At 48.2% G+C, this 22,014-nt stretch overlaps 1 protein-coding gene across 1 annotated transcript in view; it reads left to right on the top strand.

Annotated features, from left to right (window-relative positions):
• The first annotated feature begins 213 nt into the window (after nt 1-213).
• The window catches only part of LOC123750088 (uncharacterized), a 73,650-nt gene continuing 51,849 nt past the window's right edge, over nt 214-22,014 (top strand). The window contains exons 1-3 of the mRNA XM_069338504.1: nt 214-223; nt 754-838; nt 11,974-12,871. Coding sequence (XP_069194605.1) covers nt 214-223; nt 754-838; nt 11,974-12,871 — 993 coding nt within the window. The remainder of the gene's footprint in view (nt 224-753; nt 839-11,973; nt 12,872-22,014) is intronic.

Here is a 22,014-nt window from a genome sequence, read left to right as displayed (position 1 = left end):
AGGGTGGGATTGATGTGTTTATGAAGGGTGGGATTGATACAAGGTTAAAATGCTAATATAATAATAATGAACCAAGTAATACAAGCAAGGAGTGCTAACCTCCCACCAGCCAATAACAGCCGTCCTCGCCACTAGGTTGTGTGATAGGTAAACAATGACGTCACAACCACACAGCATGGCGCAAGGTAAACAATGACGTCACAACCACACAGCATGGCGCAAGGTAAACAATGACGTCACAACCACACAGCATGACGCAAGGTAAACAATGACGTCACAACCACACAGCATGGCGCAAGGTAAACAATGACGTCACAACCACACAGCATGGCGCAAGGTAAACAATGACGTCACAACCACACAGCATGGCGCAAGGTAAACAATGACGTCACAACCACACAGCATGACGCAAGGTAAACAATGACGTCACAACCACACAGCATGGCGCAAGGTAAACAATGACGTCACAACCACACAGCATGGCGCAAGGTAAACAATGACGTCACAACCACACAGCATGGCGCAAGGTAAACAATGACGTCACAACCACACAGCATGACGCAAGGTAAACAATGACGTCACAACCACACAGCATGGCGCAAGGTAAACAATGACGTCACAACCACACAGCATGACGCAAGGTAAACAATGACGTCACAACCACACAGCATGACGCAAGGTATACAATGACGTCACAACCAGTTTCCTTAGGAGTTATTGTAAAGAGATTAAGACAAATATTATGTTGTTTAGGAATACGTTTACAGCACTACTACTGTAACTACTACTACTACTACTACTACTACTACTACTGGAGTAACTACTACAACTACTGTTGGTGTGACTACCACCAGTTACATTACTGTTGTGACAACTTCTTCTGCTGTGACAACTACTACTGTTGTGACTACTACTGTTTTGACTACTACTGTTGTGACTAATCCTGTTGTGACTACTACTGTTGTGACTACTACTGTTATGACTACTTCTACTGTTGTGACTACTACTGTTGTGACTACTACTGTTGTGACTACTACTGTTGTGACTACTACTGTTATGGCTACTACTGTTATGATTACTACTACCGTTGTGACTACTACTGTTGTGACTACTACTGTTATGACTACTACTACTGTTGTGACTACTACTGTTGTGAGTACAACTGTGGTGACTACTACTGTTGTGTCAACTACTACTGTTGTGACAACTACTACTGTTGTGACTACTACTACTGTTGTGACTACTACTGTTGTGATTACTAGTACTGTTGTGACTACTACTGTTCTGACAACTACTACTGTTGTGACTACTACTTCTGTTGGGACAACTACTGTTGTGAGTACTACTGTTGTGACTACTTCTATTGTTGTGACTACTACTGTTGTGATTACTACTGTTGTGATTACTACGACTGTTGTGACAACTACTGTTGTGACAACTACTGTTGTGACAACTACTGTTGTGACAACTACTGTTGTGACTACTACTGTTGTGACTACTACTGTTCTGAGTACTACTGTGGTGACTACTACTGCTGTGCCTACTACTACTGTTGTGACTACTAATACTACTGTTGTGACAACTACTGTTGTGACTACTACTGTTGTGACTACTTCTATTGTTGTGACTACTACTGTTGTGATTACTACTGTTGTGATTACTACTGTTGTGATTACTACGACTGTTATGACTACTACTGTTGCGACAACTACTGTTGTGACTTCTACTGTTGTGACTACTACTGTTCTGACTACTATTACTGTTGTGACTACTACTATTGTTGTGACTACTACGGCTGTTGTGTCTACTACTGTTGTGATTACTGCTACTGTTATGACAACTACTACTGTTTTGACTACTACTGTTTTGTCTATAACTATTGTTGTGACTACTACTGTTGTGACAACTACTGTTGTGACTACTACTGTTGTAACAACTACTGTTGTGACTACTTTTTTTGTGACTATTACTGTTCTGACTACTACTGTTGTGACTACTACCACTGTTTTGACTTCTTCTCTTGTGACAACTAGAACTGTTGTGACTACTACTGTTGTGACTACTACTACTGTTGTGACTACTACTACTGTTGTGACTACTCCTGTTGTGAATACTACTGTTGTGACTATTAATACTGTTTTGACTCCTACTCTTGTGACAACTAGAACTGTTGTGACTACTACTGTTTTGAATACTACTATTGTTGTGACTACTACTATTGTTGTAACTACTACTGTTCTGACTACTACTACTGTTGTGACTACTACTGTTGTGACAACTACTGTTGTGACTACTACTGCTGTAACTATTACTACTGTTCTGACTACTACTACTGTTGTGACAACTATTACTGTTCTGACTACTACTACTGTTGTGACAACTACTAAAGTTGTGACTACTACTACTACTGTTGTGATTACTACTACTGCTGTGACTACTACTACTGTTGTGACTTCTACTACTGTTGTGACTACTACTACTGTTCTGACTACTACTACTGTTGTGACAACTACTAAAGTTGTGACTACTACTACTACTACTGTTGTGATTACTACTACTGCTGTAACAACTACTACTGTTTTGACTACTGCTACTGTTGTGACTACTTTTTTTGTGACTATTACTGTTCTGACTACTACTGTTGTGACTACTACTACTGTTTTGACTTCTTCTCTTGTGACAACTAGAACTGTTGTGACTACTACTGTTGTGACTACTACTGTTGTGACTACTACTACTGTTGTGACTACTACTACTGTTGTGACTACTCCTGTTGTGAATACTACTGTTGTGACTATTAATACTGTTTTGACTCCTACTCTTGTGACAACTAGAACTGTTGTGACTACTACTGTTTTGAATACTACTATTGTTGTGACTACTACTATTGTTGTAACTACTACTGTTCTGACTACTACTACTGTTGTGACTACTACTGTTGGGACAACTACTGTTGTGACTACTACTGCTGTAACTATTACTACTGTTGTGACTACTACTACTGTTGTGACAACTATTACTGTTCTGACTACTACTACTGTTGTGACAACTACTAAAGTTGTGACTACTACTACTACTGTTGTGATTACTACTACTGCTGTGACTACTACTACTGTTGTGACTTCTACTACTGTTGTGACTACTACTACTGTTCTGACTACTACTACTGTTGTGACAACTACTAAAGTTGTGACTACTACTACTACTACTGTTGTGATTACTACTACTGCTGTAACAACTACTACTGTTTTGACTACTGCTACTGTTGTGACTACTACTTTTTTTGTGACTACTACTGTTATGACTACTACTACTGTTGTGACTACTACTGTTGTGACTAGTACTACTGTTGTGACTACTCCTATTGTGACTACTACTGTTGTGACAACTACTTCTGTTGTGAGTACTACTACTGTTGTGTCTACTACTGCTGTGCCTACTAATACTGTTGTGAATACTACTACTGTTGTGACTACAACTGTTGTGACTTCTGCTGTTGTGACTACTACTACTGTTGTGACTACTACTGATGTGACTACTACTGTTGTGATTAATACTGTTGTGACTTATATTGTTGTGACTACTATTGTTATGGCAATTACTACTGTTGTGACTTCTACTACTGTTGTGATTTATATTACTGTTTGACTACTACTACTGTTGTGACTATTACTACTGTTGTGACTACTAAAGTTGTGACTACTAACGTTGTGACTACAACTACTACTGTTATGACTACTACTACTGTTGTGACTACGACTAATGTTGTGATTACTACTACCGTTGTGATTACTACTACTGTTGAGACTACTACTACTGTTGTGACTTCTATTACTGTTGTGATTTATAATACTGTTGTGACTACTACTACTGTTGTGACTATTACTACTGTTGTGACTATTACTACTGTTGTGACTACTAAAGTTGTGACTACTAAAGTTGTGACTACTACTACTAATGTTGTCACTACTACTACTGTTGTGACAACAACTACTGTTGTGACTTCTATTACTGTTATGACTTATAATTCTGTTGTGACTACTACTACTGTTGTGACTACTACTACTGTTGTGATTACTACTACTGTTGTCACTACTACTCCTGTTGTGACAACTACTACTGTTGTGACTACCACTGTTTTGACTAATACTATTGTTGTGACTACTACTGATGTGACAACTACTGTTTTGACTATTACTACTGTTGTGAGTACTACTACTGTTGTGATTACTACGTCTGTTGTGACTACTACTACTGTTGTGACTACTACTGCTGTTGTGACAACTACTACTGTTGTGACTACTTCTGTTATGACTACTACTATTGTTGTGACTACTACCGTTGTGACAACTACTGTTGTGACTATTACTGTTGTGACTACTCCTGTTGTGACAACTACTACTGTTGTGAGTACTATTGTGGTGACAACTACTGCTGTGCCTACTACTACTATTGTGACTACTACTACTGTTGTGACTACTACTTCTGTTGTGACAACTACTGTTGTGACTACTACTGTTGTGACTACTTCTATTGTTGTGACTACTACTGTGGTGATTACTACTGTTGTGATTACTACGACTGTTGTGACTTCTACTGTTGTGACCACTACTGTTGTGACTACTACTGTGGTGATTACTACTGTTGTGATTACTACGACTGTTGTGACTTCTACTGTTGTGACAACTACTGTTGTGACTACTACTGTTGTGACTACTACTGTTGTGATTTCTACTGTTGTGATTACTACGACTGTTGTGACAACTACTGTTGTGACAACTACTGTTGTGACAACTACTGTTGTGACTACTACTGTTGTGACTACTTCTATTGTTGTGACTACTAATGTTGTGACTACTACTGTTGTGACTTCTACTGTTGTGACAACTACTACTGTTGTGAGTACTACTGTTGTGAATACAACTGTGGTGACTACTAATGCTGTGCCTTCTACTACTGTTGTGACTACAACTACTGTTGTGACAACTACTGTTGTGACTACTACTGTTGTGACTACTTCTATTGTTGTGACTACTACTGTTGTGATTACTACGACTGTTGTGACTACTACTGTTGTGACAACTACTGTTGTGACTACTACTGTTGTGACTTCTACTGTTGTGACTACTACTGTTGTGACTACTATTACTGTTGTGACTACTACTATTGTTGTGACTACTACGGCTGTTGTGACTACTACTGTTGTGATTACTACTACTGTTATGACAACTACTACTGTTGTGACTACTACTGTTTTGACTACTACTATTGTTGTGCCTACTACTTTTGTGACTACTACTACTGTTGTGACTACTACCGTTGTGACTAATCCTGTTGTGACTGCTACTGCCGTGACTACTACTACTGTTGTGACTACTACTACTGTTGTGACAACTACTGTTGTGACTACGTCTATTGTTGTGACTACTACTGTTGTGACAATTACTGTTGTGACTACTACTGTTGTGACTTCTACTGTTGTGACTACTACTAATACTATTATGAATACTACTGTTGTGACTACTACTACTGTTGTGACTTCTACTGTTGTGACCACTACTAATGTTGTGAGTACTACTGTGGTGACTACTAATGCTGTGCCTTCTACTACTGTTGTGACTACAACTACTGTTGTGACAACTACTGTTGTGACTACTACTGTTGTGACTACTTCTATTGTTGTGACTACTACTGTTGTGACTACTACTGTTGTGACTACTTCTATTGTTGTGACTACTACTGTTGTGATTACTACTGTTGTGATTACTAATGTTGTGATTACTACGACTGTTGTGACTACTACTGTTGTGACAACTACTGTTGTGACTACTACTGTTGTGACTTCTACTGTTGTGACTACTACTGTTCTGACTACTATTACTGTTGTGACTACTACTATTGTTGTGACTACTACGGCTGTTGTGTCTACTACTGTTGTGATTACTGCTACTGTTATGACAACTACTACTGTTTAGACTACTACTGTTTTGTCTATAACTATTGTTGTGACTACTACTGTTGTGACAACTACTGTTGTGACTACTACTGTTGTAACAACTACTGTTGTGACTACTTTTTTGTGACTATTACTGTTCTGACTACTACTGTTGTGACTACTACTACTGTTTTGACTTCTACTCTTGTGACAACTAGAACTGTTGTGACTTCTACTGTTGTGACTACTACTGTTGTGACTACTACTGTTGTGACTACTACTGTTGTGACTACTACTACTGTTGTGACTACTCCTGTTGTGAATACTACTGTTGTGACTATTAATACTGTTTTGACTCCTACTCTTGTGACAACTAGAACTGTTGTGAATACTACTGTTTTGAATACTACTATTGTTGTGACTACTACTATTGTTGTAACTACTACTGTTCTGACTACTACTACTGTTGTGACTACTACTGTTGTGACTACTACTGTTGTGACAACTACTGTTGTGACTACTACTGCTGTAACTATTACTACTGTTGTGACTACTACTACTGTTGTGACAACTATTACTGTTCTGACTACTACTACTGTTGTGACAACTACTAAAGTTGTGACTACTACTACTGTTGTGATTACTACTACTGCTGTGACTACTACTACTGTTGTGACTTCTACTACTGTTGTGACTACTACTACTGTTCTGACTACTACTACTGTTGTGACAACTACTAAAGTTGTGACTACTACTACTACTACTGTTGTGATTACTACTACTGCTGTAACAACTACTACTGTTTTGACTACTGCTACTGTTGTGACTACTACTTTTTTTGTGACTACTACTGTTATGACTACTACTACTGTTGTGACTACTACTGTTGTGACTAGTACTACTGTTGTGACTACTCCTATTGTGACTACTACTGTTGTGACAACTACTTCTGTTGTGAGTACTACTACTGTTGTGTCTACTACTGCTGTGCCTACTAATACTGTTGTGAATACTACTACTGTTGAGACTACAACTGTTGTGACTTCTGCTGTTGTGACTACTACTACCGTTGTGACTACAACTGTTGTGACTGCTAATTTGTTGTGACTACTACTGGGTTGACTACTACTGATGTGACTACTACTGTTGTGATTAATACTGTTGTGACTTATATTGTTGTGACTACTATTGTTATGACAATTACTACTGTTGTGACTACTATTGTTATGACAATTACTACTGTTGTGACTTCTACTACTGTTGTGATTTATATTACTGTTTGACTACTACTACTGTTGTGACTATTACTACTGTTGTGACTACTAAAGTTGTGACTACTAACGTTGTGACTACTACTACTACTGTTATGACTACTACTACTCTTGTGACTACGACTAATGTTGTGATTACTACTACTGTTGAGACTACTACTACTGTTGTGACTTCTATTACTGTTGTGATTTATAATACTGTTGTGACTACTACTACTGTTGTGACTATTACTACTGTTGTGACTATTACTACTGTTGTGACTACTAAAGTTGTGACTACTAAAGTTGTGACTACTACTACTAATGTTGTGACTACTACTACTAATGTTGTGACTACTACTACAGTTGTGACTACGACTAATGTTGTTATTACTACTACTGTTGTCACTACTACTACTGTTGTGACAACAACTACTGTTGTGACTTCTATTACTGTTATGACTTATAATTCTGTTGTGACTACTACTACTGTTGTGACTACTACTACTGGTGTGATTACTACTACTGTTGTCACTACTACTCCTGTTGTGACAACTACTACTGTTGTGACTACCACTGTTTTGACTAATACTATTGTTGTGACTACTACTGATGTGACAACTACTGTTGTGACTATTACTACTGTTGTGAGTACTACTACTGTTGTGATTACTACGTCTGTTGTGACTACTACTACTGTTGTGACTACTACTGCTGTTGTGACAAGTACTACTGTTGTGACTACTTCTGTTATGACTACTACTATTGTTGTGACTACTACCGTTGTGACAACTACTGTTGTGACTATTACTGTTGTGACAACTCCTGTTGTGACAACTACTACTGTTGTGAGTACTATTGTGGTGACAACTACTGCTGTGCCTACTACTACTATTATGACTACTACTACTGTTGTGACTACTACTACTGTTGTGACAACTACTGTTGTGACTACTACTGTTGTGACTACTTCTATTGTTGTGACTACTACTGTGGTGATTACTACTGTTGTGATTACTACGACTGTTGTGACTTCTACTGTTGTGACCACTACTGTTGTGACTACTACTGTTGTGATTACTACGACTGTTGTGACTTCTACTGTTGTGACAACTACTGTTGTGACTACTGCTGTTGTGACTACTACTGTTGTGATTTCTACTGTTGTGATTACTACGACTGTTGTGACAACTACTGTTGTGACAACTACTGTTGTGACAACTACTGTTGTGACTACTACTGTTGTGACTACTTCTATTGTTGTGACTACTAATGTTGTGACTACTACTGTTGTGACTTCTACTGTTGTGACAACTACTACTGTTGTGAGTACTACTGTTGTGAATACAACTGTGGTGACTACTAATGCTGTGCCTTCTACTTCTGTTGTGACTACAACTACTGTTATGACAACTACTGTTGTGACTACTACTGTTGTGACTACTTCTATTGTTGTGACTACTACTGTTGTGATTACTACGACTGTTGTGACTACTACTGTTGTGACAACTACTGTTGTGACTACTACTGTTGTGACTTCTACTGTTGTGACTACTACTGTTGTGACTACTATTACTGTTGTGACTACTACTATTGTTGTGACTACTACGGCTGTTGTGACTACTGCTGTTGTGATTACTACTACTGTTATGACAACTACTACTGTTGTGACTACTACTGTTTTGACTACTACTATTGTTGTGCCTACTACTTTTGTGACTACTACTACTGTTGTGACTGCTACCGTTGTGACTAATCCTGTTGTGACTACTACTGCCGTGACTACTACTACTGTTGTGACTACTACTACTGTTGTGACAACTACTGTTGTGACTACGTCTATTGTTGTGACTACTACTGTTGTGACAATTACTGTTGTGACTACTACTGTTGTGACTTCTACTGTTGTGACTACTACTACTACTATTATGAATACTACTGTTGTGACTACTACTACTGTTGTGACTTCTACTGTTGTGACAACTACTACTGTTGTGAGTACTACTGTTGTGAATACTACTGTGGTGACTACTAATGCTGTGCCTTCTACTACTGTTGTGACTACAACTACTGTTGTGACAACTACTGTTGTGACTACTACTGTTGTGACTACTTCTATTGTTGTGACTACTACTGTTGTGATTACTACTGTTGTGATTACTAATGTTGTGATTACTACGACTGTTGTGACTACTACTGTTGTGACAACTACTGTTGTGACTACTACTGTTGTGACTTCTACTGTTGTGACTACTACTGTTGTGACTACTATTACTGTTGTGACTACTACTATTGTTGTGACTACTACGGCTGTTGCGACTACTACTGTTGTGATTACTACTACTGTTATGACAACTACTACTGTTTTGACTACTACTATTGTTGTGCCTACTACTTTTGTGACTACTACTACTGTTGTGACTACTACCGTTGTGACTAATCCTGTTGTGACTACTACTGCCGTGACTACTACTACTGTTGTGACTACTACTACTGTTGTGACAACTACTGTTGTGACTACGTCTATTGTTGTGACTACTACTGTTGTGACAATTACTGTTGTGACTACTACTGTTGTGACTTCTACTGTTGTGACTAGTACTACTACTATTATGAATACTACTGTTGTGACTACTACTACTGTTGTGACTACTAGTACTGTTGTGAATAATAATGTTGTGTCAACTACTACTGTTGTGACTACTAATACTGTTGTGACTACTATTACTTTTGTGACTACTACTGTTTTGACTACTACTATTGTTGTGCCTACTACTTTTGTGACTACTACTACTGTTGTGACTACTACCGTTGTGACTAATCATGTTGTGACTACTACTGCCGTCACTACTACTACTGTTGTGACTACTACTACTGTTGTGACAACTACTGTTGTGACAACTACTGTTGTGACTACGTCTATTGTTGTGACTACTACTGTTGTGACAATTACTGTTGTGACTACTACTGTTGTGACTTCTACTGTTGTGACTACTACTACTACTATTATGAATACTACTGTTGTGACTACTATTACTGTTGTGACTACTAGTACTGTTGTGAATAATAATCTTGTGTCAACTACTACTGTTGTGACTACTAATACTGTTGTGACTACTATTACTTTTGTGACTACTACTAATGTTGTGACAACTTCTACTGTGGTGACTACTGCTATTGTTGTGACAACTACTACTGTTGTGACAACTACTAAAGTTGTGACTACTACTACTACTGTTGTGACTACTACTAATGTTGTGACTACTGCTATTGTTGTGACAACTACTACTGTTGTGACATCTACTAAAGTTGTGACTACTACTACTACTGTTGTGACTACTACTAATGTTGTGATTACTACTACTGATGTGATTACTACTACTGTTGTGACTTCTACTATTGTTGTGACAACTACTACTGTTGTGACAACTACTAAAGTTGTGACTACTACTACTACTGTTGTGACTACTACTAATGTTGTGATTACTACTACTGATGTGATTACTACTACTGTTGTGACTTCTACTACTGTTGTGACTATTACTACTGTTGTGACAACTACTACTGTTGTGACTATTACTACTGTTGTGACAACTACTACTGTTGTGACTATTACTACTGTTGAGACAACTACTACTGTTGTGACTACTATTTTGACTATTACTACTGTTGTGACTACTATTTTGACTATTACTACTGTTGTGACAACTACTACTGTTGTGACTACTACTGTTGTGACAACTACTACTACTGTTGTGACTACTACTACTGTTGTGACTATTACTGCTGTTGTAACTACTACTACTGTTGTAACTACTACTACTGTTGTGATTACTACTACTATTGTGACAACTACTACTGTTGTTACTACTATTGTGACTATTACTACCGTTGTGACAACTACTACTGTTGTGACTACTACTGTTGTGTCTACTAGTGCTGTGCCTACTACTGCTGTGCCTACTACTGCTGTTGTGACTACTACTGCTGTTGTGACTAATCCTGTTGTGACTACTACTACTGTTGTGACTAATACTACTGTTGTGACTACTACTACTGTTGTGACTACTACTACTGTTGAGACTACTACTACTGTTGTGACTACTACTACTGTTGTGACTACTACTACTGTTGTGACTAATACTACTGTTGTGACTACTACTACTGTTGTGACTACTACTACTGTTGTGACTACTATACTGTTGTGACCACTATTACTGTTGTGACTACTACTGTTGTGACTACTACTGTTGTGACTACTACTACTGTTGTGACTTCTACTGTTGTGACTACTACTGTTGTGACTACTACTGTTGTGACTACTACTGTTGTGACTACTACTGTTGTGACTACTACTGTTGTGACTACTACTGTTGTGACTACTACTGTTGTGACTACTACTGTTGTTACTACTACTGTTGTGACTACTACTGTTGTGACTACTACTGTTGTGACTACTACTGTTGTGACTACTACTGTTGTGACTACTACTGTTGTGACTACTACTGTTGTGACTACTACTGTTGTGACTACTACTGTTGTGACTACTACTGTTGTGACTACTACTGTTGTGACTACTACTGTTGTGACTACTACTGTTGTGACTACTACTGTTGTGACTACTACTGTTGTGACTACTTCTGTTGTGACTACTACTGTTGTGACTACTACTGTTGTGACTACTACTGTTGTGACTACTACTGTTGTTGTGACTATTAATATTGTTCTTCTTTTTCTATTACTTTTATCATATATACATTTACAATTTTGAATCGAATTGTTTTGAAGGACAAATTGTCTGTGGCCCCCAACGTGGCCACAGTGGCCCCCAACGTGGCCACTGTGGCCCCCAACGTGGCCACTGTGGCCCCCAACGTGGCCACTGTGGCAACACGTGGCTCCTGTGGCCCCCAACGTGGCCACTGTGGCCCCCAACGTGGCCACTGTGGCCCCCAACGTGGCCACTGTGGCCCCCAACGTGGCCACTGTGGCCCCCAACGTGGCCACTGTGGCCCCCAACGTGGCCACTGTGGCCCCCAACGTGGCCACTGTGGCAACACGTGGCTCCTGTGGCCCCCAACGTGGCTCCTGTGGCCCCCAACGTGGCTCCTGTGGCCCCCAACGTGGCCACTGTGGCCCCCAACGTGGCCACTGTGGCCCCCAACGTGGCCACTGTGGCCCCCAACGTGGCCACAGTGGCCCCCAACGTGGCCACTGTGGCCCCCAACGTGGCCACTGTCTCCCCCAACGTGGCCACTGTGGCAACACGTGGCTTCTGTGGCCCCCAACGTGGCCACAGGGGCAACACGTGGCTCCTGTGGCCCCCAACGTGGCCACAGGGGCAACACGTGGCTCCTGTGGCCCCCAACGTGGCCACAGGGGCAACACGTGGCTCCTGTGGCCCCCAACGTGGCCACAGGGGCAACACGTGGCCCCTGTGGCCCCCAATGTGGCCACAGAACAACACGTGGCCACAGGACAGCACGTGGCCACAGAGCAACACGTGACCCCCAACGCGGCCACAGAGCAACACGTGGCCACTGTGGCCCCCAACGTGGCCACAGGACAACACGTGGCCACAGAGCAACACGTGGCCACTGTGACCCCAAACGTGGCCACAGAGCAACACGTGGCCCCTGTGGCCCCCAACGTGGCCACAGAGCCACACGAGACACTAACGACTGTGGTTGGACCTTTGGTGGTGCCGTAATGTTTACATGCGACTCTTGGGGTCCATCAGGTTATATGATCTCCCTATACACCCAGAGGTGTGTATATATACACCCCATGTCCCGGAGTATACTCTGAGAGTATACTCCTAGTTCTCTTCAAGGATAGTATATACTTTATTGGATAGTCAGTAATGTTTTGTGTAGCCTTTATAACCTTAGGACCAACACCTAAGTTGATTGGCTTTTGAGGGAAATGTTAAATTCCTTATCCAAGTTTCTAAAGGCCGTTCTTATGTTAGCCAACCTTGCACATGCCGCTGATGTTATCCTCTTGATATGGGCTTCAGGAGTGTACTCGTTAATATTGTGGCAATTTGATGTCGACAACCATTAGGGTGTTTTACTGGTCGGGTTGAGGTGTTTGAAAGGACATTAAACTGTGTTCCACATTTATTGCATTTCGTTTTGATATATCATTCGATTAAATATTTTATTTTTAAGTTTTCCGACGTGAATATCTTATTGTTTAGTGATGTATTTCAAATGTGGTTAATCCTGTTTTTGATGAGATCAGTGTTTTAATGATGTTTTCTGCTATGTATACGTATATACATTATTGTATGTATATAATATTGTATAATAGAAAGGGGTGGAAGGAGATGTGTCACAGCCGTGCAGGCAGGTCAGCCCTCGAGGCTAGTGGATGGTGGGACTATTGTAGCCGTGCAGGCAGGTCAGCCCTCGAGGCTAGTGGATGGTGGGTCTATTGTAGCCGTGCAGGCAGGTCAGCCCTCGAGGCTAGTGGATGGTGGGACTATTGTAGCCGTGCAGGCAGGTCAGCCCTCGAGGCTAGTGGATGGTGGGACTATTGTAGCCGAGCAGGCAGGTCAGCCCTCGAGGCTAGTGGATGGTGGGTCTATTGTAGCCGTGCAGGCAGGTCAGCCCTCGAGGCTAGTGGATGGTGGGTCTATTGAGCCGTACAGGCAGGTCAGCCCTCGAGGCTAGTGGATGGTGGGACTATTGAGCCGTGCAGGCAGGTCAGCCCTCGAGGCTAGTGGATGGTGGGTCTATTGAGCCGTGCAGGCAGGTCAGCCCATGTCCCTATTAAGGAGAATGAGGGTGGTAATGAGACCACATCCCGTCCTCACAGTGCGTGGCGGCCCTGGCCATCTGGCCACATCCTTCATCTGGTCCCAACACCAGCAAGAAATGACGGCGTGGCTTCCGCTCCTGGGATTATGATGTTAAGAAAATAGGAAGTTACTTCCCCGCCATCTCCACATCATCCACAGACCCACACGTGACCCCATAAGCTCACGGTGGACCACCCCCGCCGTCCTTATCGCACCTGCTGCATGGGTCACTACTTTATGGCACGCGCTGAACGGCCGCGGTGTTGAGGGTCGGGACGCTGGTGAGGACTAGCTCTTCCCTGTTGTATCACTTGTTGTTTTTACGGTTAATGTTTCATGTCAAAAAAATTGCGGTCTGTTATGGGGCTGTTGGTGTGTTAGGGGGGCAGGTGGTATGTTAGGGGGGCTGGTGGTGTGTTAGAGGGGCTTGTGGTGTGTTAGGGGGGCTGGTGGTGTGTTAGGGGGGCTGGTGGTGTGTTACAGGGGGCTGGTGGTGTGTTAGAGGGGCTGGTGGTGTGTTGGGGGGGCTGGTGGTGTGTTGGGGGGGCTGGTGGTGTGTTAGGGGGGGTTGGTGGTGTGTTAGGGGGGATGGTGGTGTGTTAGGAGGGGCTGGTGGTGTGTTAGGGGGGCTGGTGGTGTGTTAGTGGGGCTGGTGGTGTGTTAGGGGGCTGGTGGTGTGTTACAGGGGGCTGGTGGTGTGTTAGAGGGGCTGGTGGTGTGTTGGGGGGGCTGGTGGTGTGTTAGGGGGGGTTGGTGGTGTGTTAGGGGGGCTGGTGGTGTGTTAGGAGGGGCTGGTGGTGTGTTAGGGGGGCTGGTGGTGTGTTACTGGGGCTGGTGGTGTGTTAGGGGGCTGGTGGTGTGTTACGGGGGGCTGGTGGTATGTTATGGGGGCTGGTGGTGTGTTAGGGGGCTGGTGGTGTGTTAGGGGGGGCTGGTGGTGTGTTAAGGGGGCTGGTGGTGTGTTAAGGGGGCTGGTGGTGTGTTAGGGGGGCTGGTGGTGTGTTAAGGGGGCTGGTGGTGTGTTAGGGGGGCTGGTGGTGTGTTAGGGGGTTGGTGGTGTGTTAGGGGGGCTAGTGGTGTGTTAGGGGGGGGGGCTGGTGGTGTGTTAGGGGGCTGGTGGTGCGGTAAGGGGGCTGATGGTGTGTTAGGGGGGGCTGGTGGTGTGTTAAGGGGGCTGGTGGTGTGTTAAGGGGGCTGGTGGTGTGTTAGGGGGGCTGGTGGTGTGTTAGGGGGTTGGTGGTGTGTTAGGGGGGCTAGTGGTGTGTTAGGGGGGGCTGGTGGTGTGTTAGGGGGGCTGGTGGTGCGTTAAGGGGGGCTGGAGGTGTGTTAGGGGGCTGGTGGTGTGTTAGGGGGGCTGGTATTGTGTAAGGGAGCTGGTAGTGTGTTAGGGGGGCTGGTGGTATGTTAGGGGGGGTTGGTGGTATGTTAGGGGAGCTGGTGGTTTGTTAAGGGGGCTGGTGGTATGTTAAGGGGGGCTGGTGGTGTGTTAGGGGGGACTGGTGGTGTGTTAGGGAGCTGGCGGTGTGTTAGGGGTGGCTGGTGGTGTGTTAGGGGGGCTGGTGGTGTGTTATGGGGGCTGTTTGCTGTGTTAAGGGGGCTGGTGGTATGTTAGAGGGGCTGGATGTGTGTTAGGGGGGGCTGGTGGTGTGTTAGGGGGCTGGTGGTGTGTTAAGGGGGCTGGTGGTGTTTTAGTGGGGCTGGTGGTATGTTATGGGGGCTGGTGGTGTGTTATGGGGGGCTGGTGGTGTGTTATGGGGGCTGTTGGTGTGTTAGGGGGGCTGGTGGTGTGTTAGGGGGGCTGGTGGTGTGTTAGGGGGGCTGGTGGTGTGTTATGGGGGGCTGGTGGTATGTTAGGGGGCTGGTGGTGTGTTAGGGGGCTAGTGGTGTGTTATGGGGGGCTGGTTGTGTGTTATGGGGAGCTGTTGGTGTGTTAGGGGGGCTGGTGGTGTGTTAGTGGGGCTGGTGGTGTGTTAGGGGGGCTGGTGGTGTGTTACGGGGCTGGTGGTGTGTTAGGGGGCTGGTGGTGTGTTACGGGGGCTGGTGGTGTGTTAGGGGGCTGGTGTTGTGTTAAGGGGGCTGGTGGTGTGTTAGGGGGGCTGGTGGTGTGTTAGGGGGCTGGTGGTGTGTTAAAGGGGCTGGTGGTGTGTTACGGGGGCTGGTGGTGTGTTAAGGGGGCTGGTGGTGTGTTAAGGGGGCTGGTGGTGTGTTAGGGGGGCTGGTGGTGTGTTAGGGGAGCTGGTGGTGTGTTAGGGGGAGCTGGTGTGTGTTAAGGGGGCTAGTGGTATGTTAGAGGGGCTGGTTGTGTGTTAGGGGGAGCTGGTGGTGTGTTATGGGGGGCTGGTGGTGTGTTAGGGGGGCTGGTGGTGTGTTAAGGGGGCTGGTGGTGTTTTAGGGGGGCTGGTGGTATGTTAGGGGGGCTGGTGGTGTGTTATGGGGGCTGTTGGTGTGTTAGGGGGGCTGGTGGTGTGTTAGGGGGGCTGGTGGTGTGTTAGGGGGGCTGGTGGTGTGTTATGGGGGCTGTTGGTGTGTTAGGGGGCTGGTGGTGTGTTAGGGGGGGCTGGTGGTGTGTTAGGGGGGCTGGTGGTGTGTTATGGGGGGCTGTTGGTGTGTTATGGGGGGCTGGTTGTGTGTTATGGGGGGCTGTTGGTGTGTTAGGGGGGCTGGTGGTGTGTTAGTGGGGCTGGTGGTGTGTTAGGGGGGCTGGTGGTGTGTTACGGGGGCTGGTGGTGTGTTAGGGGGCTGGTGGAGTGTTAAGGGGGCTGGTGGTGTGTTAGGGGGGCTGGTGGTGTGTTAGGGGGCTGGTGGTGTGTTAAGGGGGCTGGTGGTGTATTACGGGGGCTGGTGGTGTGTTAGGGGGCTGGTGGTGTGTTAAGGGGGCTGATGGTGTGTTAAGGGGGCTGGTGGTGTGTTAGGGGGGCTGGTGGTGTTTTAGGGGGCTGGTGGTGTGTTAGGGGGGCTGGTGGTGTGTTAGGGGGGGGCTGGTGGTGTGTTAGGGGGCTGGTGGTGTGTTAGGGGGGCTGGTGATGTGTTAGGGGGGCTGGTGGTGTGTTATGGGGCTAGTGGTTTTTTAGGAGGGCTGGTGGTGTGTAATGGGGGGCTGGTGGTGTGTTAGGGGGGATGGTGTTGTGTTAGGGGGGCTGGTGGTGTGTTATGGGGTTGGTGGTGTGTTAGGGGGGCTGGTGGTGTGTTAGGGGGTTGGTGGTGTGTTAGGGGGGGCTAGTGATGTGTTAGGGGGGCTGGTGATGTGTTAGGGGGGCTGGTGGTGTGTTAGGGGGCTGGTGGTGTGTTAGGGGGGCTGGTGGTGAGTTAGGGGGCTGGTGATGTGTTAAGGGGGCTGGTGGTGTGTTAGGGGGGCTGGTGATGTGTTAGGGGGGCTGGTGGTGTGTTAGGGGGCTGGTGGTGTGTTAAGGGGGCTGGTGGTTTGTTAGGGGGGCTGGTGGTGTGTTAGGGGGGCTGGTGGTGTGTTAGGGGGTTGGTGGTGTGTTAGGGGGGGCTAGTGATGTGTTAGGGGGGCTGGTGATGTGTTAGGGGGGCTGGTGATGTGTTAGGGGGCTGGTGGTGTGTTAGGGGGGCTGGTGGTGTGTTAGGGGGCTGGTGATGTGTTAAGGGGGCTGGTGGTGTGTTAGGGGGGCTGGTGATGTGTTAGGGGGGCTGGTGGTGTGTTAGGGGGCTGGTGGTGTGTTAAGGGGGCTGGTGGTGTGTTAGGGGGGCTGGTGGTGTGTTAGGGGGGCTGGTGGTGTTTTAGGGGGGGACTGGTGGTGTGTTATGGGGGCTGGTGGTGTGCTAGGGGGGCTGGTGGTGTGTTAGGGGGCTGGTGGTGTGTTAGGGGGGCTGGTGGTCTGTTAGGGGGCTGGTGGTGTGTTAGGGGGGGCTGGTGGTGTGTTAGGGGGGCTGGTGGTGTGTTATGGGGCTGGTGGTGTGTTAGGGGGGCTGGTGGTGTTTTAGGGGGGCTGGTGGTGTGTAATGGGGGGCTAGTGGTGTGTTATGGGGGGCTGTTGGTGTGTTAGGGGGGCTGGTGGTGTGTTATTGGGGCTTGTGGTGTGTTAGGGGGGCTGGTGGTGTGTTATGGGGGGGCTGGTGGTGTGTTAGGGGGGCTGGTTGTGTGTTAGTGGGGCTGGTGGTGTGTTAGGGGGGCTGGTGGTGTGTTAGTGGGGCTGGTGGTGTGTTAGGGGGGCTGGTGGTGTGTTAGTGGGGCTGGTGGTGTGTAAGGGGGGCTGGTGGTGTGTTAGGGGGGATGGTGTTGTGTTAGGGGGGCTGGTGGTGTGTTATGGGGTTGGTGGTGTGTTAGGGGGGCTGGTGGTGTGTTAGGGGGTTGGTGGTGTGTTAGGGGGGGCTAGTGATGTGTTAGGGGGGCTGGTGATGTGTTAGGGGGGCTGGTGGTGTGTTAGTGGGGCTGGTGGTGAGTTAGGGGGCTGGTGATGTGTTAAGGGGGCTGGTGGTGTGTTAGGGGGGCTGGTGATGAGTTAGGGGGGCTGGTGGTGTGTTAGGGGGCTGGTGGTGTGTTAAGGGGGCTGGTGGTGTGTTAGGGGGGCTGGTGGTGTGTTAGGGGGGCTGGTGGTGTGTTAGGGGGTTGGTGGTGTGTTAGGGGGGGCTAGTGATGTGTTAGGGGGGCTGGTGATGTGTTAGGGGGGCTGGTGATGTGTTAGGGGGCTGGTGGTGTGTTAGGGGGGCTGGTGGTGTGTTAGGGGGCTGGTGATGTGTTAAGGGGGCTGGTGGTGTGTTAGGGGGGCTGGTGATGTGTTAGGGGGGCTGGTGGTGTGTTAGGGGGCTGGTGGTGTGTTAAGGGGGCTGGTGGTGTGTTAGGGGGGCTGGTGGTGTGTTAGGGGGGCTGGTGGTGTTTTAGGGGGGGACTGGTGGTGTGTTATGGGGGCTGGTGGTGTGCTAGGGGGGCTGGTGGTGTGTTAGGGGGCTGGTGGTGTGTTAGGGGGGCTGGTGGTCTGTTAGGGGGCTGGTGGTGTGTTAGGGGGGCTGGTGGTGTGTTAGGGGGGCTGGTGGTGTGTTATGGGGCTGGTGGTGTGTTAGGGGGGCTGGTGGTGTTTTAGGGGGGCTGGTGGTGTGTAATGGGGGGCTAGTGGTGTGTTATGGGGGGCTGTTGGTGTGTTAGGGGGGCTGGTGGTGTGTTATTGGGGCTTGTGGTGTGTTAGGGGGGCTGGTGGTGTGTTATGGGGGGGCTGGTGGTGTGTTAGGGGGGCTGGTTGTGTGTTAGTGGGGCTGGTGGTGTGTTAGGGGGGCTGGTGGTGTGTTAGTGGGGCTGGTGGTGTGTTAGGGGGGCTGGTGGTGTGTTAGTGGGGCTGGTGGTGTGTTAGGGGGGCTGGTGGTGTGTTATGGGGGGCTGGTGGTGTGTTATGGGGGCTGGTGGTGTGTTAGGGGAGCTGGTGGTGTGTTATGGGAGGCTGGTGGTGTGTTATGGGGGCTGGTGGTGTGTTAGTGGGGCTGGTGGTGTGTTATGGGAAACTGGAGGTGTGTTAGTGGGGCTGGTGGTGTGTTAGGGGGGCTCGTGGTGTTATGGGGGCTGGTGGTGTGTTAGGGGGGCTGGTGATGTGTTAGGGGGGCTGGTGGTGTGTTAGGGGGGCTGGTGGTGTGTTATGGGGCTGGCGGTGTGTTAGGGGGGCTGTTGGTGTGTTAGGGGGGCTGGTGGTGTGTTAGGGGGGCTGGTGGTGTGTTAGGGGGGGCAGGTGGTGTGTTAGGGGGGCTGGTGGTGTGTTAGGGGGGGCTGGTGGTGTGTTACGGGGGCTGGTGGTGTGTTAGGGGGGCTGGTGATGTGTTAGGGGGGCTGGTGGTGTTTTTGGGGGGGCTGGTGGTGTGTTATGGGGAGCTGGTGGTGTGTTATGGGGGGCTGGTGGTGTGTTAGGGGGCTGGTGGTGTGTTAGGGGGGCTGGTGGTGTGTTATGGGGCTGGTGGTGTGTTAGGGGGGGGCTGGTGGTGTGTTATGGAGGGCTGGTGGTGTGTTAGGGGGCTGGTGATGTTTTAGGGTGGGCTGGTGGTGTGTTATAGGGGTCTGGTGGTGTGTTATGGGGGGCTGGTGTTGTGTTATGGGGGGCTGGTGGTGTGTTATGGGAGCTGTTGGTGTGTTAGGGGGGCTGGTGGTGTGTTAGGGGGGCTGGTGGTGTGTTAGGGGGGCTGGTGGTGTGTTACGGGGGCTGGTGGTGTGTTAGGGGGGCTGGTGATGTGTTAGGGAGGCTGGTGGTGTTTTAGGGGGGGCTGGTGGTGTGTTATGGGGGGCTGGTAGTGTGTTAGGGGGGCTGGTGGTGTGTTAGGGGGGCTGGTGGTGTGTTAGGGGGGCTGTTGGTGTGTTAGGGGGGCTGGTGGTGTTTTAGGGGGGCTGGTGGTGTGTTAGAGGGGGCTGGTGGTGTGTTAGGGGGCTGGTGGTGTGTTAGGGGGGCTGGTGGTGTGTTAGGGGGGCTGGTGGTGTGTTACGGGGGCTGGTGGTGTGTTAGGGGGGCTGGTGATGTGTTAGGGAGGCTGGTGGTGTTTTAGGGGGGGCTGGTGGTGTGTTATGGGGGGCTGGTAGTGTGTTAGGGGGGCTGGTGGTGTGTTAGGGGGCTGGTGGTGTGTTATGGGGGCTGATGGTGTGTTAGAGAACTGGTGGTGTGTTAGGGGGGCTGGTGGTGTGTTAGGGGGGACTGGTGGTGTGTTATGGGGCTGGTGGTGTGTTAGGGGGGGCTAGTGGAGGCTGGTGGTGTGTTAAGGGGGCTGGTGGTGTGTTAGGGGGGCTGGTGGTGTGTTAGGGGGGCTGGTGGTGTGTTAGGGGGCTGGTGGTGTGTTAGAGGGGGCTGGTGGTGTGTTAGGGGGCTGGTGGTGTGTTAGGGGGGCTGGTGGTGTGTTAGGGGGGCTGGTGGTGTGTTACGGGGGCTGGTGGTGTGTTAGGGGGGCTGGTGATGTGTTAGGGAGGCTGGTGGTGTTTTAGGGGGGGCTGGTGGTGTGTTATGGGGGGCTGGTAGTGTGTTAGGGGGGCTGGTGGTGTGTTAGGGGGCTGGTGGTGTGTTATGGGGGCTGATGGTGTGTTAGAGAACTGGTGGTGTGTTAGGGGGGCTGGTGGTGTGTTAGGGGGGACTGGTGGTGTGTTATGGGGCTGGTGGTGTGTTAGGGGGGCTGGTGGTGTTTTAGGGGGGGCTGGTGGTGTGTTATGGGGGGCTGGTGGTGTGTTATGGGGGGCTGGTGGTGTGTTAGGGGGCTGGTGGTGTTTTAAGGTGGGCTGGTGGTGTGTTATGGGGGGCTGGTGGTGTGTTATGGGGGGCTAGTGGAGGCTGGTGGTGTGTTAAGGGGGCTGGTGGTGTGTTAGGGGGGCTGGTGGTGTGTTAGGGGGGCTGGTGGTGTGTTAGGGGGGCTGGTGGTGTGTTAGGGGGGGGCTGGTGGTGTGTTAGGGGGGCTGGTGGTGTGTTAGGGGGGGCTGGTGGTGTGTTAGGGGGGCTGGTGGTGTGTTAGGGGGGCTGGTGGTGTGTTAGGGGGGCTGGTGGTGTGTTAGGGGGGCTGGTGGTGTGTTAGGGGGGCTGGTGGTGTGTTAGGGGGATGGTGGTGTGTTAGGGGGGCTGGTGGTGTGTTAGGGGGGCTGGTGGTGTTTTAGGGGGGCTGGTGGTGTGTTAGGGGGGCTGGTGGTGTGTTAGTGGGGCTGGTGGTGTGTTAGGGGGGCTGGTGGTGTGTTAGGGGGGCTGGTGGTGTGTTAGGGGGGCTGGTGGTGTGTTAGGGGGGGGGCTGGTGGTGTGTTAGGGGGGCTGGTGGTGTGTTAGGGGAGCTGGTGGTGTGTTAGGGGGGCTGGTGGTGTGTTAGGGGGGCTGGTGGTGTGTTAGGGTTGCTGGTGGTATGTTAGGGGGGCTGGTGGTGTGTTAGGGGGGCTGGTGGTGTGTTAGGGGGGCTGGTGGTGTGTTAGGGGGGCTGGTGGTGTGATAGGGGGGCTGGTGGTGTGTTAGGGGGGCTGGTGGTGTGTTAGGGGGGGGGCTGGTGGTGTGTTAGGGGGGATGGTGGTGTGTTAGGGGGGCTGGTGGTGTGTTAGGGGGGCTGGTGGTGTGTTAGGGGGGCTGGTGGTG

The sequence above is a fragment of the Procambarus clarkii genome, chromosome 40, assembly GCF_040958095.1.
Source record: "Procambarus clarkii isolate CNS0578487 chromosome 40, FALCON_Pclarkii_2.0, whole genome shotgun sequence".
Lineage (NCBI taxonomy): Eukaryota > Metazoa > Arthropoda > Malacostraca > Decapoda > Cambaridae > Procambarus > Procambarus clarkii.
Note: the sequence above shows the minus strand (reverse complement) of the source record. Positions and strands in the feature narration are given on the sequence as shown.